Consider the following 26989-nt stretch of genomic DNA (forward strand, 5'->3'; position numbering starts at 1 on the left):
ACTGCTCTTCCACCATCCTCGTGGTTTTCTCCATTTATCACTGGTGTCACATGTGATATTTGGGTACGGAAACTGATTTCCTGAGCAGACAATCAAATGAAAGAAGATTGCCAGGTAATTAGTGCACTTTCTGCACCAGATATCATATCGCATTTGTAGATACACATATTAAGTGTATCTACTATACGATATGATGGCCGGAAGGATAGATAAGCAACCCAAGCTCCCCATAAACCTTTAAATAAGATTGAATTCATAAAAAAATAATATCAAAATAATTATGTAATTCGCGTTTCAATTTCGTCTCATCAGAATCCAGCACTAACTTAATGGCAGGACTAAGCTAGCACCGGATTGACGCTAACTTCAAAAAAGACGAAGTCGACACGCCAATTCCATAACTAATTTAGTTATAGGTATTTTTCCTTGACCTGAAAAACAGTTTTCACTACCAGGTTCTCGTTAACACTAATAAAATTACAAATTACAAATTGTGTTCTTCGCGCTCAAAGATGGTTTTAAACAATTTTCAATATTTTTTCACTTGATTCAAGTCATTATTATATTAAACATGCAATTCTTTTTTCCTGCGCAATGTCCTATTGTACTGCTTACGAATTCGTAAAATGTTTATTCAACAAATAATATAAATGCAAATTATGCAAAATTACATTATCCTTAACTTAAACATGCTGCTTGTCAGTACTACTTCTTCGCTCTCGGTTGTTTCAGTATCATCGTATCGCCTTGCATCTCTATTTTGCCATCGCGAGCCATAGCAGCTACTTCGGCTTTAGTCATCACCACCTTCTGAACTTTTACCATCTTGTTCCCAATTTTCATCTCAAACGTTTTGTTCTTTTTCGTTGCACCCGTTTCGACCTCACTAGGCTTGGAAACGGGTTTGGCTAATACTTTTGGATTACTATTTGATAAAGTACTAGGCGATTGTTTCTTAGATTCAACAGCTTGTCTTTTAGCAGCAGGGGCCGATTTAGAATCCTCCTCGAGGGGTCGTTTGGTCCCAGTGCTAGGGATAGATTTCTTCGGTTGTTGCTTATCTGAGTAAGTTTTAATTTGTTTCGTGGGAGACTTGTGTTGTCCTTTGTCTGGTGATGTAACGACGGGAAGTTTCTTTTGATTGGCGATTGGGGCTGAAGCTTTTTTCGGAGATGTAGTTTTCGCAGTAACCACAGGTACAGGTTCGACTTTTTTATCCACGGGAACAGTGACTGTGGAAGTTGCTGGTCTTTTAATTACCACACCTTTGGGTAAACTTTTCAGCACTTCACCGACAGTTTTTGTAACGGATGGCTTGGAATCTTTTTGTACCTTCTTCAGGAATGAATCCAGTTTCTGTTGAGTGGTTTTGTGTGAGCTTGATGCAGCGACAGATTTAGAATTAGCGGTTTTCGATGGCGACGGTTGTCGCTGCGCACTAATCGGTGATGCTTTATTTTCTATTTTGACTGAACTTTTACCCGACGTCTGTTCAGACTGTTGTTGCGGCTGTTCAACAGTTTCTTCCTCTTCTTCGTAGTAATAGTCCTGTTCAACGATTTGTTCTTCTGAAAACAAAAACAGTCAGATTTTCGTGAATCAGTCCCGCGTAATATTGTTGAAGCTTACCGTCAATATTTTCATCGAGAAACTCATCCTCTTGACCCTCCAATTCAACATTTTCCAGGAAAATCTCGCTCTTTATCGCCATATTTTGCGGTTCATTTCTTTCCTCCTTCCTTTCTCCGTCCACGATAGTGGTTATCGTCTTGCTACCATCCTTGCCAATAACAATATTCTCAATGATAACTTGTTCAAATGACTGGGATGATTCCTCCGTGCGGTCCATTGCCAGGACGGACAAATGTTCCTCCTGACAGTGAGTGTCCAACCGTTGCTCGCTTGTGAACAATAAATCACAATAGTCGCACGCGAATTGCGTGCCCTCCGAGTGATGCTTGATGTGCTCTGTGACCAGCTCTACCGTTTCGAAATGATCGCGACAAAGTGGGCAAGTTAAACTGGTGGTAGCATGAATGGCTGAGTGGTATATGAGATCGTCCTGGCTGTTGAAAACGTTCGAGCAGTCGTTGCATTTGTATGCGCCCTGACCACCTCGGTGTGAGCGAACATGTCTGGTGAGATGGTGACTCAGCATGAAGGATCTGTGACAATATTGGTTCATTAAAGTGGGGGAAAATTACAGCATACGGTAACCATTTGGCAGCATATCAAATGTGCTGTAAAACCGTTATACGCATAACTGTTCTATGTTCTAGATACCCTATTGGCAATTTAATTATGGTAACGGAATTGCCGTAATTTTCTCTCGAGCGCAGACCATTTCTTAAATGTCCAATGAGTTTGTGTGAAGATATACCGACATGTAACAAATATAAAAAAGGGACAATTATGCATAGAACAGTATATATCGAAAATCGCACATTCGAGGATTAATTTTTAGAACTAACCATACCTTGAACATAATCGACAGGGATATGGACGACTCCCAGCGTGAGCCGTTAGATGACGTGCCAATTTTCCAGCTGAGGCAAACGTTAGATCACAGTGCTCACAAGGAAAGGGGAGATTCGTTTCGTGAGTAACTTCGTGTCGTTCCAGTCCCTGCTTGTATGCAAATCTTTTCGGACACTTTCCGCACTGGAATGGTCGCTTCTTCTGGTGATTCTCCGAGTGTTTCTGCAATTCTTTGTCCGAAAAGAATGTGCGGTTACAGTACATGCACAAGTACTTGGGTTGGTCCCGGTGAACCTATAAAGGCAATACATTAGAATGCTGATATTCAAACGAGTTAGATTCAATAAATACCCTCTGGTGACGAGTCAATAGCGTCGATCTCGAGAATGCAGATTTACAGATAACACACACAAATGGACGTTCTCCGGTATGCGTCAGGTTGTGTTTTGCCAAATCGTACTTACTAAAAAATCGTTTATCGCACATTCCACACGGATGGTTTCTTTCGCGATTGTGATTCTGCATGTGAATCTCCAACAACTGACGCAACGGGAAAGATCTTTCACACTCATTGCATGGAAAAACGTGCGTCTCAACAGGGGGAGCATTTTTAATAAGATCTGTCTCGGAAGCTTCCATCGAAATAATTTCCAGTGTTCCTTCTGGAGTGTGCACAAAATGTTCTTCGGTTATTTTAGCCGGTTTAAAGCTGTTCAAAAGAACAGGCTTTTTGTTGTTACTGTTAAGAGTACCATTAATGATTTTCACCGGTGACGTTTTAGCAGAAACTAAACGCGTGGGATATACACGTGGCTCTGCACTAGTTTCACTAGTTGTTGGAGACTTTTTGATCAATTGTGTACTATTGATAGGTCTGCCCTGCTTAATGTTTCTCAAATCTTCAATGCTCAACTTAACAATTTTAGGTTTGATATCAATTTCGTGTTCCGGCTGATGCTCTTCCTCCTCTTCCCGATTAACTTGGGGCTCGATCGTTGGTTTGAGAGCTTTCACCGAGGATTCTTGCAGTATTGGCACTTTCTTAATCTGCTTTACTTCCTCTATGGGATTGATGGTAACGGGAACGTGTCTAATTCCCGCACCTACATCGGCTGGCGGAATTTTTGTTAGGCGATATGGAACTGCTGGCGGTCGACCAATTGCTGGAAGCAGTGGTGCACTATTGAATGGATTAACTGGGACGTCCAATTTTTCGGGCCAAACACCGGTTAGTGGATAGGTTTTCAGCAAAGTATCAGCCTTCTTGCAAATTTGTTTAAAACGGTACGAATGATCCATCCACTGACGGCAATTGTTACAAATTGTGCTCGGCATGCCATCGTCTTTGTAAACCTATGAAACATAAAAGTAACATATTTTAAACACGCTGCGATACGAACCATAGCACAATCCTATTCCCATAAGAGCATTTTATTAATATTAAACTAGTGTTTCAATGCAGAAAGTGCATTTTTGTCAAATAAGACAATGTGGCAACTTTCTACCAAACAGAACACCGGTTCTCAGACGGAGCACAAACTTCTGCGCATATTTATCTTCGAGTGTGATGTTGTGTCTTCTATTTCCTCAGATCCTTTACGACGTTCTCCTGACAGCACGTTCGAGTCACCGTTATTAGCACAGAACCAAATTAAATTGTAATCTGCTTGTTTAATTTTCTGTTCCCTTCAACCTAGATCTGAAGCGGATCAACTTACTAGTTTTTGAGAGTTGTCCTATAGGAGCTGTAGAGATAGGTTCTCGGAAGGGCTCCCCGTCAGAATCACTCACTACAATTGTAGACGAGACGGGAAATGTCACCCACTAAAATAGTGGTCGTGATTCTGAATGTGATATTCATTGCACGGTTCAGATATGCGCGGGCGTAGGGACTTCACGATCATGTGTATCATCGCGATGCGCTCGAATGTTTGCTAACTAGAGATGGCCAGGCTCGGGTTTTATAACTTCTCGAATTCGAGTCGGTTGTCCGGAATTTTCTCTCAAAGTAAATTTTGACAGCATGCTTATTGGTCCTTTCTCAAAAAACACGCCAGTATTGTACTAATTTTAACATTCTATTGACGTGCTGTACCGGCAACGGATCGTGTACACGCAGAATTTTATTTATTTATTGCATACTTTTCAATCTGCCTCTCGTTTCTTCTGCTGTAAATTTTCAGGGGTAGGCTGTGGTTGTCAAATCACATATATTTTGCGCGTACCCAACATCTCGCCTCGGTCCAGCACCTTGGACCCCGTTTTTTTTTTGGTTGCTTCAACCCAAAAAGAGAATATAGGGTAAGCGGTTTCGTGTACTAGTCATTGACATATTTGTATTAGGTATTATTTATTGCTGTTTAACCGTGATTATCAAGTCCAATCCAGCTGATGTTGGGTACGAGATACTTGCTAGACAGCATCCCCTGGAAATTTTATGCATTGGACATATTCGGTCTATCCACTCATTGAATGCTTACTAGAAGTATATGCATGAAAATGCATAAAAATCACGGCAGAAGAAAAGAGACGGGAATAGAAAGTATGCTAAATCTGCATATTTTTAATTCTCAGTGTAAATGACACTACTGGCTCATTTTGCATATACGACCGGCTCGACCCGAGAATCCTTTTCAAACTTTTCAAAGAATCAAACCATTTTATACCACTGATCAGCAAAATAAATAACGCTAGTTTTTAGCGCTAGAAAAATGAGCTAGCGCAGCTAAATTGCCATTCAGATTAAGAAGCGAAAAGGGCGCCGCCATCTTGAACTCGAACGTATTTCGATTTTGTGCTAAAGGAAGGGAGTCGCGACTTGGGAAGCACCGTCAGCGAAGACTCGCAGGCCTAGCTAAACTTTTCAAAAAAAAACATGCACGGTTTGTTACCGCCATAATTAGTATACCTAAGATTACTATGACGAGTCTCGAACTAACATACCTCAATTGAAACGCAAGCCATGATTTGTAGCGTCAAAGGCGTCGTTTTCGATTTGCAGCTGCTGTCGCCTTCACTAACCATTGGATTACAGGAAAATATATCGCTCAGCGGTTCCTGTTGAGTCAGGCAGAATCGACAAATCCGTTTTGATTTCAGTTCCTCTGACAATTGATCTTCTGTGACTTCCATTTTCCCACTGATTTTCAACTGTTGATGTATAGTTTTTTGCTTTGTTTTTCATGAAATCGCACTCGCGGCACTGTTTTATTCCTGAAACTACGTACTGAACTGAACAGACTGGATGTTTAGCGAAAAGTAATTCCCATTGCCGATCGTGACACAAGATATGAGCATTGTGGCGCTGGTGTTCCTAATATACAGTGAAATCGAACACAATGGCACTGATGGTACTAGTTAAGAATTATAGCACAAAGCGACATCTGTTGGCTTTAATATGCTATAATTATATACAAAAAAACGTAAAATGGCTGCGTGCTACGAGATAATGTGTGATGGCATTGACAGCATCGTGTCCACGGCCTAATCGTTGCTTAAGGCAAAAATAAAAACAATCCAACGTGTTCTTGGCATATTTCAGCATATTGAAAATTGTATTAGTGATACCGGATGGGGGACCTACCACGAGATATCAACGGACGTTACTTCGTTAGTTACGAAGACTTAGAGGTCAGTGCAAATCAATTGAAAATAAAACGGTAATATTCAGTGTTGTAAATTTTGTTTAGATTCACCGGTTAATGTTGACGGACAGCTCACGCCAGGATGCGTATCGGAATGCTATACTCAGCAATAAGAATCTTTTTCAGGACAAAACAGTACTAGATGTTGGAACCGGAACCGGAATTCTAGCAGTATTTTGTGCCCAAGCGGGTGCGAAAAAAGTATATGCCGTAGAAGCATCTAACTTGGCCAATCTAGCGCGTGAGGTGGTTAAGGAAAATTCTTTCGATAGTACAATCGAGGTGTTTGAATGTAAAATCGAGGACTTTCGACTTCCGGATGGTGCGGAGCGGGTTGACATCATCGTTTCAGAGTGGATGGGTTTCTTTCTATTACACGAAGGAATGCTGGATTCCGTTATTTTTGCGAGAGACAATTTTCTGAAATCCAACGGACTATTGTTTCCGGATACCGCGACGATATTCGTAGCACCCTGCAGCGTACCGAGTCGATTTGATGATTTTGAGAGCTTGTCCGGTGTTAATATGAGATGTTTCGGTCGAGAACTAAGAAAACAAAAGTCAGATAAACCGGAGGTTCTCAACGTTTCGGCAGAACATTTGCTACACGAAGGTCATATAATGGCTTGGTTGGATTTAAAGGAAGTCAGCGTCGAAGATTTAGACGCGTTCGAGATGAAAGAGGTGATGGTTATTCAAAACTCGGGAAAATTTCAAGGTATCTGCATATGGTTCGACTGTACTTTTCCCAGTGGTGATCCCAGCCAGGTAGCACATGAAGTTGTTTTATCCACTAGCCCAAAAAGTCCGGTCACGCACTGGAAACAGAGCGTCATTCTGCTGCCCGAAGATGCCTGTGAAGATGTGGATAAACTCGATCCTATAGCTTTCAATTTGAGTTTAAGTAGGAATGCTGAGCATGGACGGAGGTGCGTGGAGATTTCGGATGTTAGCGACAATTTGTTTTTTTTAACAAAGCAACAATGTTTTAACATTTCAGATACAACATTCAGTTGACACTACTGGATGCGGAGAAGGAAGAACATAGCTTACCTTGCGAATGCGTGATGACGAAGTGTATTCTGATGAAGGCCCACTTGCAGAAAATGGAGGTTGATCAATTATAAAGCGCCAGGCGAAATTATGTAGATTTTGTTTGAGTATTATTACTAAACCAATGATTGAAATCCAAACGCAGCAAAAGTTGTGAGAGCGGTGCACTACTAGGACCAGCCTTCAAACCGATAAGTAACTTCAGTAATGAATCCACGTGGTTGTTGAATCTGGAACATGTGAGATATAAATTGGGTAGCTTTTGATTGTCGTAGATTTCGGAAACGTTGATTTCGTTTTTGGTTCCGAAACAGGGTAGATTCGCTCGAATCTGTAATTTTTTAAGGATACTGTAAACATTGGAGCAAATCTACCGGCTCGAACCCAAAAACAAAATCATTTCAAACTTACGCCTGGTCATATCCATTGTACTCTTGTCGTTCCAATTTTGTCATGGGATTCTTGCAACTGCTGCAGAATGAGCAGAACTTATCCACTATCACCAGTATTTGGTCCAGAATAGTCAACACTGGGTTCTCGTTGACTTGAATTACGCCGGTCGCGGATACATCGGTGCCAGGGTTTGACAGCAAAAAACACAAACTAAGAACGTTTGCTTGGAAAATCGTATGTGCTCGTTGAATCTTCTCGAAATCTTTTGTTTCTGCTATGGCTGTCATGAGAATACTGAACTGACTCTCCAGCACATCAACCTGCAGATAATACTGCAAATTATCGATTAAGAACATCAACTTATTGCGGAACTGGAGTAGCTCGGAGTTCTTTTTAACCTTGGACTCCCGCTGCAAGGACCAAACCTGATGAATGTCGTACTGAATCTTTCTAATTCGCAGCAAAAATCGAAACATTTCGTTGTATTTTACCAACGTTTTTGGAGAGAACAACAAATGCAATGGCCATTTAACTTTGTACTTTAACGTGATGTAGCTTAAAATGCTTTTAGTTTCGTAACATAGACTATCAATGTCCTCCTTGGGTGGCAAAAGGAACGAAAACTGCTCGATATCTTCGGTTATATTGACGCTGTTCGCTGCCAGTTGAAATGCTCTGTTCAAATCCCTCGACGATCCGTCAGTAATGCCTTTAGCAAACAATATTTTGAGAGATTTCGTCTGTTTCAACAATTCAGAGTACAGTTCGCCTCGGCCCAACAGATAGTAGTCTTTAATCAGCTTTAGCTGCTTGATTAAATCAGCTTCTTTGATGGCAATCTCCGACATTTGCTCCGTCACACAAAGTTTGATCTCATCGACAATGTTTTCAAATTTAGCGATGTTTAAATTTTCATCCATCTGTAGCTGGTGAAACTTTTTGAAAAACGCATATTCCTGCTCACCCCACAGAGTCTCCTTAACCGCGGTAAACCTCTTCTCGTGATTCGCTTTCTTCTCCCCAATCGATCGCTTCTCATTGCTTTCCCTCGGATCACAGTTCAACATCAACACCGTTTGCCCAATAAACAATACCTTCTCAGCCCAACTAGCAGGAAAGTAGTAAGGAAGAATTTCTCGACGAATCTCGTAGCGCCACAACTCAGTGTTAATGCTAGTATTGTCGGAGAAAGAATTAACAGAAACCTGTGCTACTGCATCATGAGTTCCTCGTTCAAATATCGATCCAGCGCTCCGTAAATTATCCACATGCTGAATGAAAAATTCACTGTACTGATCTACGAATTTACCGTGCAGTAACCAACCAAACAGTTGTTTAATGAAAATTGCATAAACTGAGTTTTGAATACTGAAATAATATGCAGGTATTAGCTTACGAGATGATTCGATTACATTTAGTATACTCACAGCTTCACAGCCTCATAATGTTTCTCATTGCCATGCAAGCAATGCTGCTGTAAATACTGTAACAACGCACAACCATGAGCTCTTTGAGTTACTACACCGCTGACCAACTGTAACAGGAATCCAAACAATGACTGATATTGGTTCACTTGATGATATATGAAGATCAGCGATAAATTGGGTCTTTTTAGATAGTTTGCTTCTAGCTGTACTATCAAATCCCGGTACGGTTTCACCGCCAGATCCAACCCATCGGCAAATGCTTGCAGGTAAAGACCTTGCGGAAGCGGCTCCTCCGACGGTTTTTGTTGCTTTGGTTTGACCAATCCAGCTGACTGAGTACCATACTGGTGAATGAATTTCTTTAGCTCCTTGTACTGATTGGCTATTCTGATCAAATCTTCGAGAATTTTAATCTCACCCGGATGCAAAAAGTTGGACGCCACTTCCGGAATCTACAATACAAACCTGGTAATCGTTAACATAACTATGATTAGGATAACGAAATATTACAGTAAAATTTTCGATCGGTAAGTCTGAATTTGAGGAAAACAATGTAAACAGAATGTCGTGAATCATTTTACGGCCTTTCAGTTACAGAAGAAAACAAATTTAAAGCAAGAGAACGAAAATGCCGTCGATCTATTTATTTTGTTGTTGTTGGAGTTTAAGGCTAGTTTACAGTTCGGGAAATGGATCGCGGGATTTCACACGGGATTTGCGTCGGGATTTGATCAGGGAAAATTTCCCGCCGAGATCTCTCCAAACTGTCAAACCAAAAACTCTGCTGCTTCTTAAAAATACAAACAGTATCAAACTTGCAGCGAATTGTAAACTTTATAAAAATACTATTTTCCCCGTCGGAAACAATTTGTGTTGAATTGTTCCCGGACGGATTTCTGTGTGGAGAGTTTTAAAATCCCGTGATGTTTCCCGCGGTTGGGTTTACACTTCATGAAAACTGTCATTTTTGTGTAGACTTATTTCCCGTCACGGGATTTGAAATCCCGAGCTCCATTTAAAATACACAGGGACCCAAATCCCGTGACACGTTTTCCGAACTGTAAACTAGCCTTTATGTGGTTTTGGCTTGAGGGGCTTTATGCCTCATATTCGCCAGCGACTGTTTGGTTTTTCTCTTTCCATTGGGGTAACGACTTGTCGTTACGCGCTCAATCTAGCCATTTTCATGAATTTTAATATCTGTTGTAGACTTTCCTTTTTGAAATTTGAAGCAATATCCTTGATTGTACGACATTGTTCCCATTCGAAATGGTTTCGGATGTGATGGTACTTCACACAACTCAGTAGTGCGTGCTCTGTTGTATCCTTTTCATCGCATAGTTCGCAGTCTTCATATTGATTAATGTTCATTTTCGCTAGCCAAAAATTTGAATAGTCATGGCCAGCCAATATTCTGTTTAGTGTTCTTATTTCTGTGCTATCTAGTTGTATGTCCCAGTACCAAGGTTTTTCTGGGAATTCGTTCATCATATTGTAAAATTTTAAACCTTTACCTTCTTCCATCGCAATTCGTTTGTACCATTCGTTCGTTTGCTGCTTTAGTTGATTTTTTAATCTGTTCCTCATATTATGATCTAGAAGCTTGTTACATATCACTGCTGCGCTTGTTATACCGCATTTTGCTAGCTCATCCGCTTTTTCATTACCTAGAATTCCAACGTGAGCAGGTATCCATTGTAAAACTGTTCCAGTGCTTAGTAGTTTATTACCGATTTGTGCTGTTAATTCGTTTAGTTCGTCTTCTCGATTGTAAGCCTCCAAATAGCAACATGCTGCTTGTGAGTCAGTTAGTATCACCGTTTGATATTGTTCCATAGTCTCGATTTCTTTTAGCGCCATCCATATAGCCAGTAGCTCGGCTGTCATTATGGTGCAATCTTCTTCCAATTTAATACTTATCTCAAGTCCTGTGTCTGCTTCGTAGATTCCTATTCCACATCCCTCTGAGGTCTTCGACGCATCTGTATACATTTGTCTCCAACCGTAGTAGTTCGTGTTTAGAAGTTCCATGGTAATGGTGAACATCGTTGCCTGTATCATATTTTTCTTGTTGTTTATTATTCCTTCAACTTGACTATGGATTTCAATGTTCTGATTTTTTCTTGTAGTCGTCGTGTTCTCATATATCTTGATTAGTTCTTTTGCGTTGTTTAGAAATATTCTTTCTAGGAGCGTATACATTCTGTCCTCAGAGCGGTTTATTAGGTTCAGTTGCAAGAGTTGGTCGCTCACTGGATCTTTTTTGATCAGATGTTGTACTATTCTTTTTTTCACAGTATAATCCCTTTTTAGTGTTAAGGGTTCTTCGTTGCTTAGTGAAAATTACCGTAAAGGGCCTTGTGAAAGAGTACCATTATCTTGGGCGTTGCCCCTTTTCTTATACTGCCAATAATTTTTAGCATGTTTTGCCTTTCGCCAATCTTACTTTTTAAGGTTCGAATATGTGTTCCAAAGCCTAAATTTTTGTCCATATAGAGTCCGAGATACCTATAGCTTCGTACCGTTTCGATTAGTTGGTTACCTATTTTCAGTCCCAGATCTACGTCTGCTGCGTTGAATAGGATCGTTTTGGTTTTTGCATCGTTCAGTTTTAGCTCCAAGTTCGATGACGCCTCCGCGAATCGATCTATAGCTGTCTGGGCTTTTTCGATAGCTTTTTCCTTTGTATTGGCTCGCACGATTATTAGGAAGTCGTCCGCAAATTGAACTGTGATGGCGTCTTCTTCCGTCTCTGTTATTTTGTGCAAACTAGCTGTATATAAATTAAATAGAGTGGGGGAAAGTATATCTCCTTGTGGCAGTCCTTGGGATGTATATGCCGATGTTTCTCCTTGTTCCGTATGTATTATAAGTTTTCTGTTATATAGGAAGTTATCGATCCATTTAATCACATCTCCGGGGAATTTGTTTTTTGTAAGAATCGCTATCAATTTTGTTACGTCTACTGTATTAAATGCATTGGAGAAGTCGAAAAAAATTCCGATACTGACCTTGTTGCATCTTTTACCTTCCATTATATAGTTTGTGGTGTACTCAAGACAGTCTTCTGTCGACTTTTTAGGCTGGAATGCAAATGATAGAGTTGGTAGCAACTGGTGCTCTTTTATGTGCGATTGTAGTATTTTTAATACTCCATAGTTGATTATTTTAGTCAACGTCGGTATCAGCGCAATCGGTCGGTATGATTGGATATCCACAGGGTCCTTTCCCGTTTTTAACACAGGTAGAATCTTTATTTCCTTGAGGTGTTCTGGTAGCTCGCTTGATCTAAATATCTTATTCAGTTCTTGTATCACTTTTTGTTTAGCTTCTGTGCTGAGTTGTCTCAGCATTTCGTATGTGATTTTGTCAGTTCCTGGCGCTGAATGTCTCTTTTTCGAATGCAACATGTCATTCCATTCGTCAATTGTTAGAAGTGTTCTTGTTGATTGTTCGTTTTTATTAACGATTTTATTTGGTTGTATTGAATTTGTACCGAGATTTTCATTAATAAACTTTTCAGCCAGGTCTTTAGATGAAGTTACGATGTTATTTTTGGGTTTATCTTCATTTCGATATTTGAGACTTTTTATTAGTCGCCAATTTTCCTTGGCATTTCTAGGATCGATATATTTTGTGATTTCTTCTAACTTTTCTCTCATCGCTATTTTTTTTTCTCTGTGGAACCTAGCGTTTGCTTTCTTCAGCTCTAGCAAGTTCGTTATGTTAGTGAACCGATTATATAATTTCCTTGCTTGTTTTTTCGCTTCATACATCTGGGTTAAGTTGTCGTTCCAGTAATATTTTGGCTCGTGATCATTTTTTATTTTATTCTGATTAATTGTGGATTGCATAATTCTTTCTAGATCTTCAATTGATTGTATTTCTTCGCTGTCAATAAGACCTATTTCTTCAGCGATTTTTTTATGGTTATATTTGGTTTTTCCGGATTTTGATTTTATGTCTTCTAGTTCGATTTGTATTACTAAATGGCCTGAGCCTCCAATGGTATGGTCTAGAACTTTCCATTTTGCGCTGTTATAAAGGGATATGCTGCAGTACGTTAGATCGATGGCGCTGGAGCTTTGTAGCAGTGATACTGGTCTGTACGTTTTATCTCCGTTGTTCAAGTTAATAAGATTTGATGTTAAGAGTATATCTTGTATTGTCTTTCCTTTGTTTGTTGTTTTTTCGCATCCCCATATTTCGTTGTGTCCGTTGAAGTCACCTCCTAGTAGTACATTTTGTAAACTTTTAATTTCTCCTACGATGGTATTAAGTCCATTCGTTAGGTCACCTATGGTGATTCTGGGATTGATATATACAGTGACTATGCAAAGATTGATACTAGTAATCCTGATTCCGAGCACTTCGAACATTTTAGTCGTGGAAAGTCTTAATAACTGGTAATTATAAGAATCTTTTAAGTATATTCCTACACCTCCACCTATTTCTGTTTGTCTTGGTTGTAGGATTTTGTGGTAACCTGTTATATTTAGGGTGTTACTTTTTTCTATATCAGTCCATATTTCTGCTAGGATGGCGGCATCGTATTTATTGCTATGTAACTCATGAGCTAGTTCCAATTTATTCTTCCATAGGCTCTGGATATTATTCTGTAATACCTTGAATTTGCTGATCATTCGCGGAGGAATTCGACTGTTTCTCCTCCTCAATATAGCCTAACGTTATTGCCATACCTTTGAGATGTTCTATTAATCGTTGGTACCCATTTCCATCGTTCTGCATCAGAGCAACTGTTAACTCTTTGAATATCACATTGGTCGTTTGCTTGTACGTTTCCCTTTGGGTTGCCAATTCCTTTATTTTATTTTCCCATTTTTGTCGTAACTCAAGATGTTTTTGTAACGTAATTGTTTCTGTTTCTATTGCTAAATCATTTCTAGCCTTCCGTTTCACTCCTCGGATTTTTTCATCGCTTTCGTGTGTTGTTTCGCGACCTTTTGAGATTTTAGATTCATTTTGTTTAGAATTTTCTTTTTTGTACGAGTTTGTAGCACTCACTCGTCCCGTTTGTTGTTTGCCGTGGTTCACTGCTGCGAGATAGCTTTCTTTGATCGTCATAAACTCATCTGCGTGTTCCAAGATGCTATATCCATTCTGTACCGGTATTCTCGTTGCTTGTTGTGCTTCGTAATATGTCAGGCTCTTGGTGGCCATCAAGGTTTTGATTTCCGTTTGCTTTTCACGGACGGGGCATTGGCGATCCGTGGCTTTATGTGGTCCCCTGCAATTGGCACACTGGATATCGTTATTGCATTCTGCTTCTTCATGACTTCCCCCGCAATTCATACATCTTTGTTTTCCTTTACAGCTGTCTGTTACATGGCCGTATCTTAAACATTGGTTGCACATGACTGTTTTCGTGATATATGGCATTACCTTCATGTTGACCGAGAAAATCTTCACATGTGTTGGTAATTTGTTAGTTCTGAAAACCAATCCTACCTTGCTAGTTGGAACTCGAATTCGTTGCTCATGTTCAACCGTCCATCTGGTCATTCTAAATACTTCCATCACCTCCTTATCCGTTTGAATTTCTGTAATCAAATCCGCAGCTTCAATATCCTCTGGGATTCCGTTTATTACCCCTTTCGTTGTCACGAATCCTTTCGGTATGTACGCTTTGTACCGTTTGATGCTAAGGTTCTGACACGTCGTTAGTCTGTTTGCTTCCTTCCAATCTATCAAATACACAAGCACTTTAGCTTTTCCTGTTTTCTTTATATCCAATATCGCTTTAGAGAAGCCATTTTGTTTCAGCATTAATCCCACCGCAACTTTGTTTATTCCGTTGTATTTGTAATTTTCTTCGAATATCTTTTCTACTATTACTTTAAACGGTCCATCATCATTGTGTTTGTAGTTGTAGTTCACGTATTCTCTATTTAAACGATTCTTCTTCTCTGTTTGTTCTCCGGATTTCCTGCGCCATCTTGTTTTCTGTCACCTTCTGTGCTTCTATTCGATGCCTCGCCATTCTCAAATTCCATCGGTGCCCCTTGCAGGGCACCGCTACTTGCACTCATTGTACTCTATGTATTCGGAATTGTTAGCCTCCACTCGTCAGTATCAAACTTCCCTCAACGGACTTGGACCAGTCTCGGCCTCAACAGACAGTTCGCCAATTCAACTCCACAGCAACAATCAATCACGTCTACTTCGTAAGAACTCTAACTGAAGAATCGATCTATTTATTTGCTTTTGTTTGTTTTGTTGTCCTAAATTTTGTTAACGAAATAAAAATGTCAACAAATCGACACAGATCTTTCATTAGGGCCTAAGTCGCAATATACTCAAATTAAGATTTCTGACAGCTCATTTACAACCGCAGATGCAAAGTCAAACCAAAAGGAGTTTGGCTTGTTTGTCTAACAAAACGAAATACAGTTGTGATTCGCCGGTTAGGCCTAGAAAAACCCTAGAAAGAGAACTGCGAAAAACAGCATTTTCGGCAACGTATGCCCCGGCATTGTATGGCAACCAGCGATGCCACATGTTTTTGTGAAATGTCTGTAGAAGAATAATTAAAATGTCTGTAAAAGTCTGTAGAGGGTTGTGTAAATCCTATTTACACTAGGTTATTACTTTAAAAGTGGCTTGAAATTACTAAACTATTGTGAAGGAATCACTCGTATTTGAATCAAATTATTTAGCATAATTTTGTTAAACACTGTTACTTTTTTAGAAGTCTGTAGATGTCTGATTACGTCTGTAGGAGACCATCAAAAGTCTGTAAAATACAGATATGTCTGTAAATCTGGCATCCCTGATGGCAACACGTTATAAGGATAGGCAATCAGCCCTCTGTCAAGGACGACGTCTCTGTACAACCAGCATCACTGCCAAGAAAATCAAAACATTAATTTTGAATCGAATGATTAAAAGCTGTAATTAGTTACTAAATGTTGTTTTTTTTAATAATATGGTGTTAAATCATCCCACAAAACGTCGTGTGAAATGCTTGAATATCGTGTATAGTGCCGAACGCAATTCTTTGTTTGGGGCTTTATAGCTATAACGCCCCATATATGTAGGTCGCTGTCAAACTCCATATGGGGGCTGTAGGCAATGCTCGATTGGATTCGTTTTTGACAGCTAAACGTGAATCCAATCGATCCAAAATGAAGTCTCCGCAGTTTTCTTTCTAGAGTTTTTCTAGTTGGGCCACAGCCTCTGTCCAACTAACGAATTTGATTCGCTAGTTGGACCGACTAACAAAATCAGAGAGAATTTCCCGCCGAGATCTCTCCAAACTGTCAAACCACAGATAACAGACGTTAAGGCTAGAACAAAATTTCTTCAAAAACCTGTGTAAACTTTCAAATTGATAAACGTTGGAAATCCGTGTTTCACTATTGCCATCTGCGCAACTGTTTGCTATACGTGTTTGACAGCTGCATTCTAACTGCATTGCATCGATCATTGCGCCACCTACAAACGTTTGCCAAACGTGTTTCAGACGTCTGATTTATTCGGAATCTCAGTAGCGGGTATTTACACACGATTCAAATCGAGCCTAAACGTCTGTTATCTGTGGTCAAACCAAAAGCTCTGCTGCTTCTTAAAAATACAAGCAGTATCAAACTTGCAGCGAATTGCAAACCTTATAAAATACTATTTTCCTCGTCGGAAACAATAGGGAACTTTAGGGATGTGCGGGTTAAGGCATATTCTGATGCAGATTAGTACCGTGAGTTAATATCTCAATCCTTTTCCAATTTTTAGGCCCGAAACTATTGAAAAAAACATTTTTTAGTTTGTTTCCTTTTAGGACAATAACACATCCAAACCCATGCGACTTGCACGACTCTATAGGTTGCCTTATCAGATCTACCATAGTTTGCAGATGAAACTTGGAATGGCAGGCTGTTAGCGGATTGACAAAGTACCAGATCATGCTGTGTGGGGTGCTGTCCCGGTTAACAATGAGGCGAACGAGATATTGCTGATACGTCATTTAGTCGGACAACTGTCAGTTTGTTGGTTGAATTTAATTTGTTTTTTTTTTTTGATTTAAAAATCAGTAAAATAATAATTAAGGTTTAAGAATGATATGAGTGTACTCGTAAGGACACCTGCTATCAATAAATGTGAAAAACTGGCACAATTTTTCCAAATTAAAGATCCCTATTAGTGTTGAATTGTTCCCGGCCGGATTTCTGTGTGGAGAGTTTTAAAATCCTGTGATGTTTCCCGCGGTTGGGTTTACACTTCAGAAAAACTGTCATTTCTGTGTAGAATCATGTCCCGTCACGGGATTTGAAATCCCGAGCTCCATTTAAAATACACAGGGACCCAAATCCCGTGACACGTTTTCCGAACTGAAAACTAGCCTTTAGATAGATTGTCAAAGTAAATTTGATATGAGATTTTGTCGTCAATGGTCCAACTAGCGGAGGTCCAACTAAAAAGCGGTCCAGTTAAAAAGTGTCCAACCAGCGAATCACGACTGTATCATTCGGAGTGTGCGATTCCGAAATGTAATTTGTTGAGCCTCCGGTAATTGCAAAAATCTATGTGTAAAATCAATGGGCATAACGTACATACATTTTTTGAGTGTACGAAAACGAAGGATACTATCATTTTATAAGATGATGAGTATCTTGCGAAAAAGGTGTAAAACATAGTGGTTTCTAATACAGTCGTGATTCGCTGGTTGGGCCACACCCTAGGGGCAGATCACTCTAAAAATGTATAACAAATTTGCATCAAATTAGAAAAAATGCATTTAATTTCTATTTTTGCATCAACTTTGCACTCCCTCGCAGAAAAGTTTATCAAACGTCCTACGTTGATTCATTTTGTTCGACGTTTTGTTGAATGTAGGGCTAGTGTTTTGTAGGGTTTTGACGTCTTACACTCAACGCAAAATACCTTATGAATTTATATTTTGATGGAAAGAAATGCATTTAATTTAGGCGATTTTTAAAAATGCATCAAGTGATCTGCCCCAAGGCCACACCTCTGTCTAACTAACGAATTTGATTCGTTAGTTGGATCAGATGTCAAAAACTCTCCAAAGGAGACGTTAGTAGTGTAATTGCATCTATTCACGTCTCTAATAATTGTCAGATTGATTGTCAAAGTAAATTTGACATAAGATTTTGACATTCAGATGCTTTTTAGTTGAACAATGGTCCAACTAGCGGAGGTCCAACTAAACAGTGGTCCAGTTAAAAAATGTCCAACCAGCGAATCACGACTGTATCATTCGCAGAGCTACATGTGTGCGATTCCGAAATGTAATTTGTTGAGCACCGTAGCCGCCGCAGCGTAATTTCTCGTTCCACCTAAGTCAAGCTCAACCTTAATGGTGCAAATTCATGAAACTCTCCGGATCATGCGTGGAAAGAATATTAGCGCATTTCCCCAAAATTCCACGCGGTCTTTGCTACCCAAAAGGAACGGCCGTACTTTCATGAAGCACCACGCTGAGGTGATCTGTCATTTTATGTAAATATTTACTTACCAACAATGATATTGTTATTTATATCCGGTTAATTAGGCTGATAGGCTTAACAGAATCTCCTACATAGTCTAAAATATGAAACAGTTCAATATTGGTACTGATTGGGACTCGATTTCCAGTTGAAACTTTATTTATTATTTTTATAACTACTAAATACCTCCAATACATTTAAAAGAAATGTATGAGCCAAATAGTCAAATGGCTGTAATTTTGGAATAATAGCAAATAAAACAAAAATTTTACTCGTTTCATTTATATTTTTTGCACTGGTAAGCTTTTTTCGAGAAGAAAATGAAGTTTTTATTGGAAGCTACGACTCACTTGCGACTGAAAAAACAAATTGTGTCGCATGACTAATATTAGTTTTGCCACAAATTGCCAATATTCGACAATACGACGAGAACATTTCAAATGGACATATGAAAAAAACGTAAACAATTCCGGTTAATACTTACTTCAAATGGACACTGACAAAGCTTTATACACATCTTAAATAAGCCGATTCTGAATTATGTTCCCTTTCACTTCTGCTCAAAAAATAACGGTTCCTATACAGCAAACAACAAAACGGAACAAAAATGTGTATGGGCCCTTTTCTTAATGAAAAAGACTATACATTAAAAGGGTCCAAAAACATCCCAACATCGAGAAAGGGATCAAAATAAACATCACATAATCATTAGCTGTAAACAAAAGGGTTCACGCGCATGAACTATAAGCTAACGTCTCGCCGAAAAAGGTTTATGGGTAGGGCGTCAGTCAAAAAATTGTATGCATTCGCAAATTGCATTTGTTTCTTGCGGCACATCATCGACCAAAACAGATCGATCGCAATGCTGAGATGCAGTTCTATTTTTCGAGCACTTTGAGATCAGATTCAGAACAGCTCGACTACTCAGGTAACCAATAAGCATGCAAAATGCGTCTTAACGGCTACCTGGTAAGCATTTAAGTCGTTTAAAATGCTATTAAAAAGTTGCTTTTGGCGAAATACACAGCCCTCTCCTGTGTGCCATGAACATGCTTTTCTGCTGCTGTTGTTCATTCAGAATGCTGATTACTAGCAAGAAGTTTTTAAACAGTTTTTTGAATGCTGATTAACAACAGATATGCATAAATGATGCAAATATACTGCAAGAAGCATTCGAAATGCAAATTATATGCTATTTTACTGCATACACTAATGCTTGTTGGTTCCCTGGGTATTCTGCTTAAATTTTCCACAATTTAAAATACGTACAGAACACTGTGTTGCCGCTCACCGAGACCCCACGATGTTCTAACGATCAGCCCATGAAGGTCGATTGAAGGACAATTTTCGGTACTCGAACACGAAAGACGTTGGATGGTTTACTTGTTATATTGGACAAATTCTGAAAGCAACGGAACAACTGCACATATAGCGAGACTATTTTTTAGCACATTAAAAACGATTGCAAGATGCCAGTATATCAGCTCCGTCGTCTGTATTAGGGAAACCCTGGCTAAGCAAGCAAATATTGAAATGAGCTCTGTTATGATAGATACATGGTACCCCGCAGGGATGTCAAATTAGCACGGTACGAGTTCGCTCAGTGTCGTCAAGAGCCAGCCAATGAAAACGGCGAATCGGAGAGCATGACGAACTGTATCAACAAAGCACGTGGACTCGCGAAAGAATGCAACTTTGGAAACCTGGAGGACGAGATGTTACGCGATAAGATTATCACAGGACTGCTTGACATAAATCTCAAGAAACAGTTCCTGAAACAGCAAAATCTGACGTCGGAAATGGTCATCTCACAGTGCCAAATGGAAGAAGCAACGCAAGTGGATTTGGTGCGAAACAATTGGCTTCAACCTGGACCGTCAGCACAGACAATAAATAAATTGACTGGCAGCAAGCAAGTTTCGACGAGAAAATGCTCTTTCTGTGGTAGAGGATACCATAAAAAACTATCGGAATGTCCAGCTCGCGGTGCAACATGTAATCACTGTAAACAGAAGAACCACTATGCAGCAGTTTGCCGGTAGAGGCAAGAGAAACAACAACGCAATCAGCAAGCGAAGCCTTCGCAGCGGAAAGCGAATGTACGAACGATGAATAACGAAGATCAGAATAAAGATGGGGAATCCGACAGCGACGGATCGGTCGGTACGGTGCAATACCTTTATAGTCTCAAACGACGCGAGGATTCAGTTTTGAAATCTGTCATAAATTTTCGCAGTGTAAAGGAACGTTCGATGGCTGTCAAATGCGTCCTCGATTCTGGTGCATCGTGCAATGTCATAGGAAGTATTAACGCTCTGAAGATACTTGAAACAAAATAGTTGCAGCTCGACAACCAGTGTGCTGTTTTGAAAGAGTTTGGCGGATCTTCTCTAAAGTCGCTGTGTAGAACTGTTATACCATGTGTGCATAACAACAAGCGTTACAACATCGTGTTTAATGTGGTTGATTTTGAACAACCTCCACTTCTTTCGCTAAATACCTGCCTAGCATTAAAGCTAATTAAACTTTGTAATACAATCAAAGAGGATCAAACGCACGCTGCGAATCAAATAATCGACAAATACCCAAAAGTATTTGAAGGCCTTGGGAAGTTGGAAGGAACTGTACATTTGGAAATGGATTACACTATCAAGCCAATTGCCCAGCAGCCTCGCAGAATAGCTGTAACGTTACGGAACCAACTACAAAAAGTGTTAGCAGATATGGAAAAGCAAGGCGTTATTGTTGAGAAAAAACAAAACACCGACTGGGTCAGTAATCTGGTGCTCGTAAAGCGAAATAAGTTGCGGGTATGCATCGATCCGATAATTCTCAATAAAGCCCTGAAGAGACCGCATTACCAAATGCCCACAATGAACGAACTGTTGCCGGAACTAACAAATGCTAAGGTATTCAGCACCATGGATACTAAATGTGGTTTTTGGCAAATTTGTCTCGACGAGAAGAGTTCCAAACTAACGACATTTTGGACACCTTTTGGAAGGTATCGATGGCTTCGAATGCCCTTCGGAATGTCTCCGGCACCGGAAATTTTCCAAAAAAAAACTCCAAGAAATAATTCACGGCTTGCGAGGAGTGCGCGCGCTGGCTGATGATATTTTGATTTTCGGCTGCGGTGATTCCGTAGCAGAGGCTATGGTGGATGATAATCGTTGTCTTGAAGCTTTTCTTCAAAGAATGCAGGAACGAAATGTAAAGTTAAACAGTGAAAAAATTAAACTCTGCCAAGAACAGTTAAAATTCTTTGGACATGTGCTGACAACAACCGGCATAGAGGCTGATCCAGATAAAATCAACAGTATCTTGGCGATGACACCTCCACAAGACTTACCTTCTCTTCAGCGATTTCTTGGTATGATAACCTACCTGAAGAATTATCTTCCAAGCTTGGCAACAGTGGCAGAACCGTTGCGTCGTTTAACTAATAAAGACGTAAACTGGGTTTGGTGTCAAGAACAAACGAATGCGTTTCAGCAGCTGAAATCTATGGTAACGTCAGCTCCTCTTTTACGATATTTCGATACCAATAAAGACGTTGTTATCCAATGTGATAGCAGTAGCGTGGGATTAGGTGCAGTCCTCCTGCAAGATGGACAACCCGTTCTTTACGCATCTAAAACCTTAAGCAGCACAGAGCGAAAATATGCGCAGATCGAGAAGAAGACGCTTGCGATTCTGTTCGCATGTCGAAAGTTCGAAATGTACATCATTGGGAAGCAGGTAACAGTCCAAACAGACCACCAACCCCTATTGAAAATCTTTCGGAAGCCGTTAGTAGAAGCACCTCTGCGCATTCAACGTATGTTGCTAGGATTACAAAGGTATCAGCTTACACTTTGTTTCACACCTGGTAAAGAAGTTGTGATTGCGGATATGCTTTCAAGGGCAGCGACTGCGGATAGTGACAAAACCAGCCGCGAGATATACGACATTTACGAAATCGAGCACATCAACATCATAGACTACATCCCAATAGCAGACGGATGTGTAGAGCAAGTAAAGCTGGAGTCGCGAATTGACCCTGAAATTCAAACCATCATACGATACGTAATTGATGGTTAGCCTAATAAGGTGGACGTACCGGATTCAGTGAAAGTGTATTGGCCTTATCGAGATGATTTCAGTACGCATAATGGATTGGTGTACCGCTATGACCGAATCTTAGTACCGCGTAAGCTGCGCAACGTAATACTACATAAATTACATCAATCTCACTCCGGCATTGAAGCAACAATGAAACTAGCAAGAGATACAGTATTTTGGCCTGGCCTCAATTGTGAACTTCGACAGAAAATTCAGCAATGTGACGTTTGCATGAAGTTTTCATCTAATCAACAAATGCAGCCAATGCAGATTCCATGCTATTCATATCAGAAATTGAACATGGATCTTTGTGAAATCGAGCTTGATGGACGAAAACGGTATATTTAATCACCGTTGATCATTATTCGGATTATTTTGATATTGACGAGCTGACATCATTGACTACAGCAGCAGTAATTCGAGCATGCAAGCGAAACTTTGCTCGTTTCGGTAAACCGCAAATTGTCACCACGGATAACGGAGTGCAATTCGTGAGCGAAGAATTCCGTCGCTTTGCAGCAGATTGGGGATTTCAGCAGACCGTCTCGGCGCCATACCACCAACAAGCAAACGGCAAGGCAGAGTCAGCGGTAAAAATTGCAAAATCTTTACTGAGAAAGGCGCACGAGTCCAAGCAACACTTTTGGGAACTTCTCCTGCAATGGCGAAATACGCCGAACAAGGTCGGAAGTTCTCCAGCTCAACGGTTGTTAAATAGACGAACTCGTTTCGGTATACCGATGGCCGAGAAGAAATATCTACCGGAAATCACAGAAGGGGTGAAGGAGCAGTTACATCGTAATCGAGAAGAAGCTAAGCTACACTACGATCGAAAGACTAAAGAATTGCCGAAGCTTGCGATCGGACAACCGGTTTTCGTGAAGCTAACTCCATCGGACAAGGAGTGGAAAAAAGGAACAGTTATTGAACCAATAACGGATCGTTCTTCAATTGTAGATGTTGATGACAAACATTACCGTCGTGATAACACTGCGATCAAACCAGCATCGTGCAGCATCCCGAGAGAGCTGCCACCTATACAAGAATCCTCAGAAATTACTCATCAGTCGCCGTTACATGCAACAGCTAAGAAGTTGATTTCAAGACCACAAATAAGTGTTCAAGCGCCGAAAAAGTTTACCGATTATGAAATGTATGTCATTAGATAGAAGATTAGTGAGTTTCAATTCAAGGAAAAGGAGATGTTATGATAGTGCCTACTTTATATAAAAAAAACTATAGCCAAATGAATTATCAACATGTTGCACTTCACATTAATAACCTTGTACACATATAACAACCTTGATCAAATCGAAATACAAATCAGTTCATATCAACCCATCCATGTACTAACACTTAGTTTGCGCAACAAGCTCTTTAAATAGTTTTCATTAGTATATGTAACAACTGACAGCAGGAGAAACATTATGTGTCACCTAAGTGATAAACAGTAACAAAATCGAATAAACAATATTTAGAACAGGTGGCTAAGTCATCGCATTGTGAACACCGTGTTATAGATGTATATTGACAGATCCAAATTATCCGACGGCTTGTCATTTTAAACAAATTTACATCACAGCATTGCGAACAGCCTAATCAACGATGTTGGCCTAATTAGGCTGTGCACGCTGACGAAGTCGACATAAATTGACTTTTGCTGTGAGCCGTGTTTACAAACATTGCTTTACAGTTTAATGGCAGTGTTGGTAAATTGGCAGCTATTGGCTCACAGTAAAAGTCATTATTTATGTCGACTTCGTTTGCGTGCACAGCCTAATTTTTCTTTTATGAAGCTGAAAAACAAGAGGATATGATGATATGAAGAAGAAAAGCACAAATAAATGACGTAGTGGGCCTTTTTGTTGCAATAAGTTTTGTTTCGGTTCGGTCATAGTTAATTTAATCGTTTTTTTTCGAGGTCAAAAGTGTCCATAAGTGTTCTAATTGATAGATCCGAAGTGAAGCTCGGCCTTTTCTCACTTTTCATCGTGCGCCAAAGAATCAGGATGCTCGTTCGGATGTTTATGTTTACTTCTACACTCAAAAAAAAGTAAACGTTATGCCTATTGATTTTACACATAGATTTTTGCAATTAACGGAGGCATATAGACACTATTTGCTGGCACATAAACCTAATGTGTGTATTCACAAGAAATATTAATCTTACATTCACATTTCATAACTATTAGGCACATAAAACCCCATTCTATAATAATATGCACATATAACTTATGTGTGTGCATACATAGTTTATACAGTTGACACATAGAAGGTATGTGTGCGCGTGATAACAATAGCATTTCTTCTTCATATGAATTTTAAGCGGTTTGAAGCAAATAGAATTAACGTTTGGATTTCTTTCAGTGTAGGGCCCTGGCCAACATGCTTAATTTTGCAAGTATAATACCCAGTCAAAACGGGCAAGTTGCTGGCTAACGGGGGAGCATTTGCCAACTCGGATGCGCTAATTGCCCTTCAATTTGCCAGCAAATTGCTGGCAATTAGGGGGCTATATCAAATGCAACATTTGGGCGATTTGCCACCGTCATTTTTTTGCCACTCTGCCCGCCCTTAAATCGCCTCCGAATCGCTCAGAGAACGCGCCATTTAATCGCTTTTAATTTCCTAATATGAAAATAACCAATAATACTTATTTTCGGATTCCTTATCTACTCACATAAACTTATCAGTATACTAGGTAATCACCACCAAACTATAGGAAGATTCAATGGTGAAATTGGTATTGCATATCAAAACTTACCACAATCTGACTTTCATTAAAACGTATACTATACTTACACATGATTCCACAATTTCCCACATTCGTTTACTAAATGAAGTGCACTAGACAAGCAAAATACAAGCGAGAACACGCCAATTGTTTAAAATAACAATTTTAAGCTAAAGCCAAACATGAACCGCCATGTTTGAAAAACGCAAAAAAACAACCAAGTCCATTTCAGCCGCCAGAAAATTTGTCTAAGTATTGAAATTGCCGATTTAAAGGCAAATTCGCAAATTGAATTTGTTACTAGGGGCAATTAGCACAGACGAGCTGAGTCAAACGTCAAATGTTTAAATCGCCTGACCATATTCTTCCGCATTTTTTTACTGGGTATACTAATGTGGTTTTCGTTTGAGGCGAAACTGAGTCAGTTCCTAACCCCAACTGCTGTCAAAATGTATGAACTGACAGCAGTTGGGGTTAGAACCTGACTCAGTTTCAGGTTCAAGCGAAATCGTCATAATTAAGATTTCTGACAGCTCATTCACAACCACAGATGCAAACTCAAGTCAAAGGAAATGAATTTGATTTCATCACGAAATACCTAACCTCAATCGATTTTTGCAGTGCAAAATATTTTGTTTTCATCGCGAAATAATTCTGCGCCTTTTCTTTTTCAACGGGAATAGAAAGATCAATACACTAAAAAGTGTCAAATGTTCCCATCTTTCTGTCCATCTTGGGCCTGATCTACATTTGTCAACTGCTGTCATCTTGGGACCATGTCTAAAGCGGACCCTACACGTGCAGAAATATTGACAATAAATCGATTATTGATCAATATATTGAACTTGTAAGGGTATCTTGAAAATATTGACCATGTAAAAATCAAATGGGATTGACGGATTGAAGCAGTCTTGTCCATATTTTTATTGACAATATTCTTGTCCCGTGTAGGGTCCGCTTAAAAGCAAAAGGTCTGGCAGATGATTGTACCTACCAATACGCAGAAGAAATCGATCGTGAACCGACAAATGGGCCTAAATAACAAATGTACACAAACGGAGATTTCATTAAAATCTTAAAGAGGAATAAAAATACTTCATAATAAATATAAAAACTAATTTATAAATGTTTCACACTTCATGAAAATCAATAAAACAAACAAAATAATCATGACAGTTGTCTTCACTCTCCTTACATACACTCTGGTCATCACTGGTTGCTTCGGAATTGTTTACGTTTTTTGCTTTACTAATGTGGTTTTCGTTTAAGGCGAAACTGAGTCAGTTCCTAACCCCAACTGCTGTCAAAATGTATGAACTGACAGCGGTTGGGGTTAGAACCTGACTCAGTTTCAGGTTTAAGCGAAATCGCCATAACAGGGTGGCGAGATAGAATTCCTTAATACCGGTAGGGTCACTAAAAGTTTATCGGTAGGCCGGGTTGTTGTCCCAAAAACGTAGTGTTGACATCGTTGACATAGAATTGTAAAATACTGAAAACACATATCCCAGACCAAATCCAACCCAAAAAAAGGAAAGTTGAGTAGAATGTGTCCAAAATCAATAAAAATCGGTAGTTTTCGGTAGGTATAACAAAATATCGGTAGTTTTGCCTTGGTCGTGTGTGAATCGGTAGGGAAGACCAAAATCGGTAGGACTACCGATAAATCGGTAGGTCTGGCCACCCTGCGCC

At 39.7% G+C, this 26989-nt stretch overlaps 4 protein-coding genes across 5 annotated transcripts; 2 read left to right on the forward strand and 2 right to left on the reverse strand.

Moving 5' to 3' along the window:
• Nucleotides 1-611: 611 nt before the first annotated feature.
• LOC131682270 (transcription factor E4F1) lies at nucleotides 612-5733 on the reverse strand. Of its 2 annotated transcripts, none has more exons than XM_058963640.1 (5): nucleotides 5422-5733; nucleotides 2830-3831; nucleotides 2477-2772; nucleotides 1630-2165; nucleotides 612-1565 (listed from the first exon to the last, which is right to left on the reverse strand). In XM_058963640.1, exons 1-5 carry the CDS (start codon nucleotides 5608-5610, stop codon nucleotides 706-708), a joined length of 2883 nt encoding a protein of 960 aa, XP_058819623.1. In that variant the 5' UTR covers nucleotides 5611-5733; the 3' UTR covers nucleotides 612-705. The 2 variants fall into 2 exon arrangements, with proteins under 2 accessions (XP_058819623.1, XP_058819622.1); XM_058963639.1 differs by having other exon boundaries at nucleotides 612-1568.
• A 203-nt stretch (nucleotides 5734-5936) lies between these two features.
• Nucleotides 5937-7270, forward strand: LOC131682272 (protein arginine N-methyltransferase 6). Its single transcript, XM_058963643.1, has 3 exons — nucleotides 5937-6108; nucleotides 6168-7051; nucleotides 7123-7270. Exons 1-3 carry the CDS (start codon nucleotides 6049-6051, stop codon nucleotides 7247-7249), a joined length of 1071 nt encoding a protein of 356 aa, XP_058819626.1. The 5' UTR covers nucleotides 5937-6048; the 3' UTR covers nucleotides 7250-7270.
• On the reverse strand, nucleotides 7249-10057 carry LOC131682271 (gamma-tubulin complex component 4 homolog). The gene is made up of 5 exons (XM_058963642.1): nucleotides 9942-10057; nucleotides 9506-9785; nucleotides 8996-9447; nucleotides 7587-8936; nucleotides 7249-7405 (listed from the first exon to the last, which is right to left on the reverse strand). Exons 2-5 carry the CDS (start codon nucleotides 9569-9571, stop codon nucleotides 7264-7266), a joined length of 2010 nt encoding a protein of 669 aa, XP_058819625.1. The 5' UTR covers nucleotides 9572-9785; nucleotides 9942-10057; the 3' UTR covers nucleotides 7249-7263.
• Nucleotides 10058-20015: 9958 nt separating this feature from the next.
• Nucleotides 20016-20501, forward strand: LOC131679911 (uncharacterized). The gene has a single exon (XM_058960660.1). It carries the CDS (start codon nucleotides 20016-20018, stop codon nucleotides 20499-20501), a length of 486 nt encoding a protein of 161 aa, XP_058816643.1.
• Nucleotides 20502-26989: the final 6488 nt, after the last annotated feature.

The sequence above is a fragment of the Topomyia yanbarensis genome, chromosome 2 (assembly GCF_030247195.1).
Source record: "Topomyia yanbarensis strain Yona2022 chromosome 2, ASM3024719v1, whole genome shotgun sequence".
Classification (NCBI taxonomy): domain Eukaryota; kingdom Metazoa; phylum Arthropoda; class Insecta; order Diptera; family Culicidae; genus Topomyia; species Topomyia yanbarensis.

Coding starts and splice junctions, on each gene's coding strand:
- LOC131682270 (XM_058963639.1), bottom strand. CDS start 5,610: ATGGAAGTCACAGAAGATCAATTGTCAGAGGAACTGAAATCAAAACGG. Junction 2,773..2,829: donor TATTGACTCGTCACCAGAGG/GTATTTATTGAA, acceptor TTGCCTTTATAG/GTTCACCGGGACCAACCCAA. Junction 2,166..2,476: donor CCCTGTCGATTATGTTCAAG/GTATGGTTAGTT, acceptor ATATTGTCACAG/ATCCTTCATGCTGAGTCACC.
- LOC131682272 (XM_058963643.1), top strand. CDS start 6,049: ATGGGGGACCTACCACGAGATATCAACGGACGTTACTTCGTTAGTTAC. Junction 6,109..6,167: donor TTAGTTACGAAGACTTAGAG/GTCAGTGCAAAT, acceptor AATTTTGTTTAG/ATTCACCGGTTAATGTTGAC. Junction 7,052..7,122: donor AATGCTGAGCATGGACGGAG/GTGCGTGGAGAT, acceptor TTAACATTTCAG/ATACAACATTCAGTTGACAC.
- LOC131682271 (XM_058963642.1), bottom strand. CDS start 9,571: ATGATTCACGACATTCTGTTTACATTGTTTTCCTCAAATTCAGACTTA. Junction 9,448..9,505: donor TACCGATCGAAAATTTTACT/GTAATATTTCGT, acceptor TTTGTATTGTAG/ATTCCGGAAGTGGCGTCCAA. Junction 8,937..8,995: donor CATTATGAGGCTGTGAAGCT/GTGAGTATACTA, acceptor ATATTATTTCAG/TATTCAAAACTCAGTTTATG.
- LOC131679911 (XM_058960660.1), top strand. CDS start 20,016: ATGGTACCCCGCAGGGATGTCAAATTAGCACGGTACGAGTTCGCTCAG.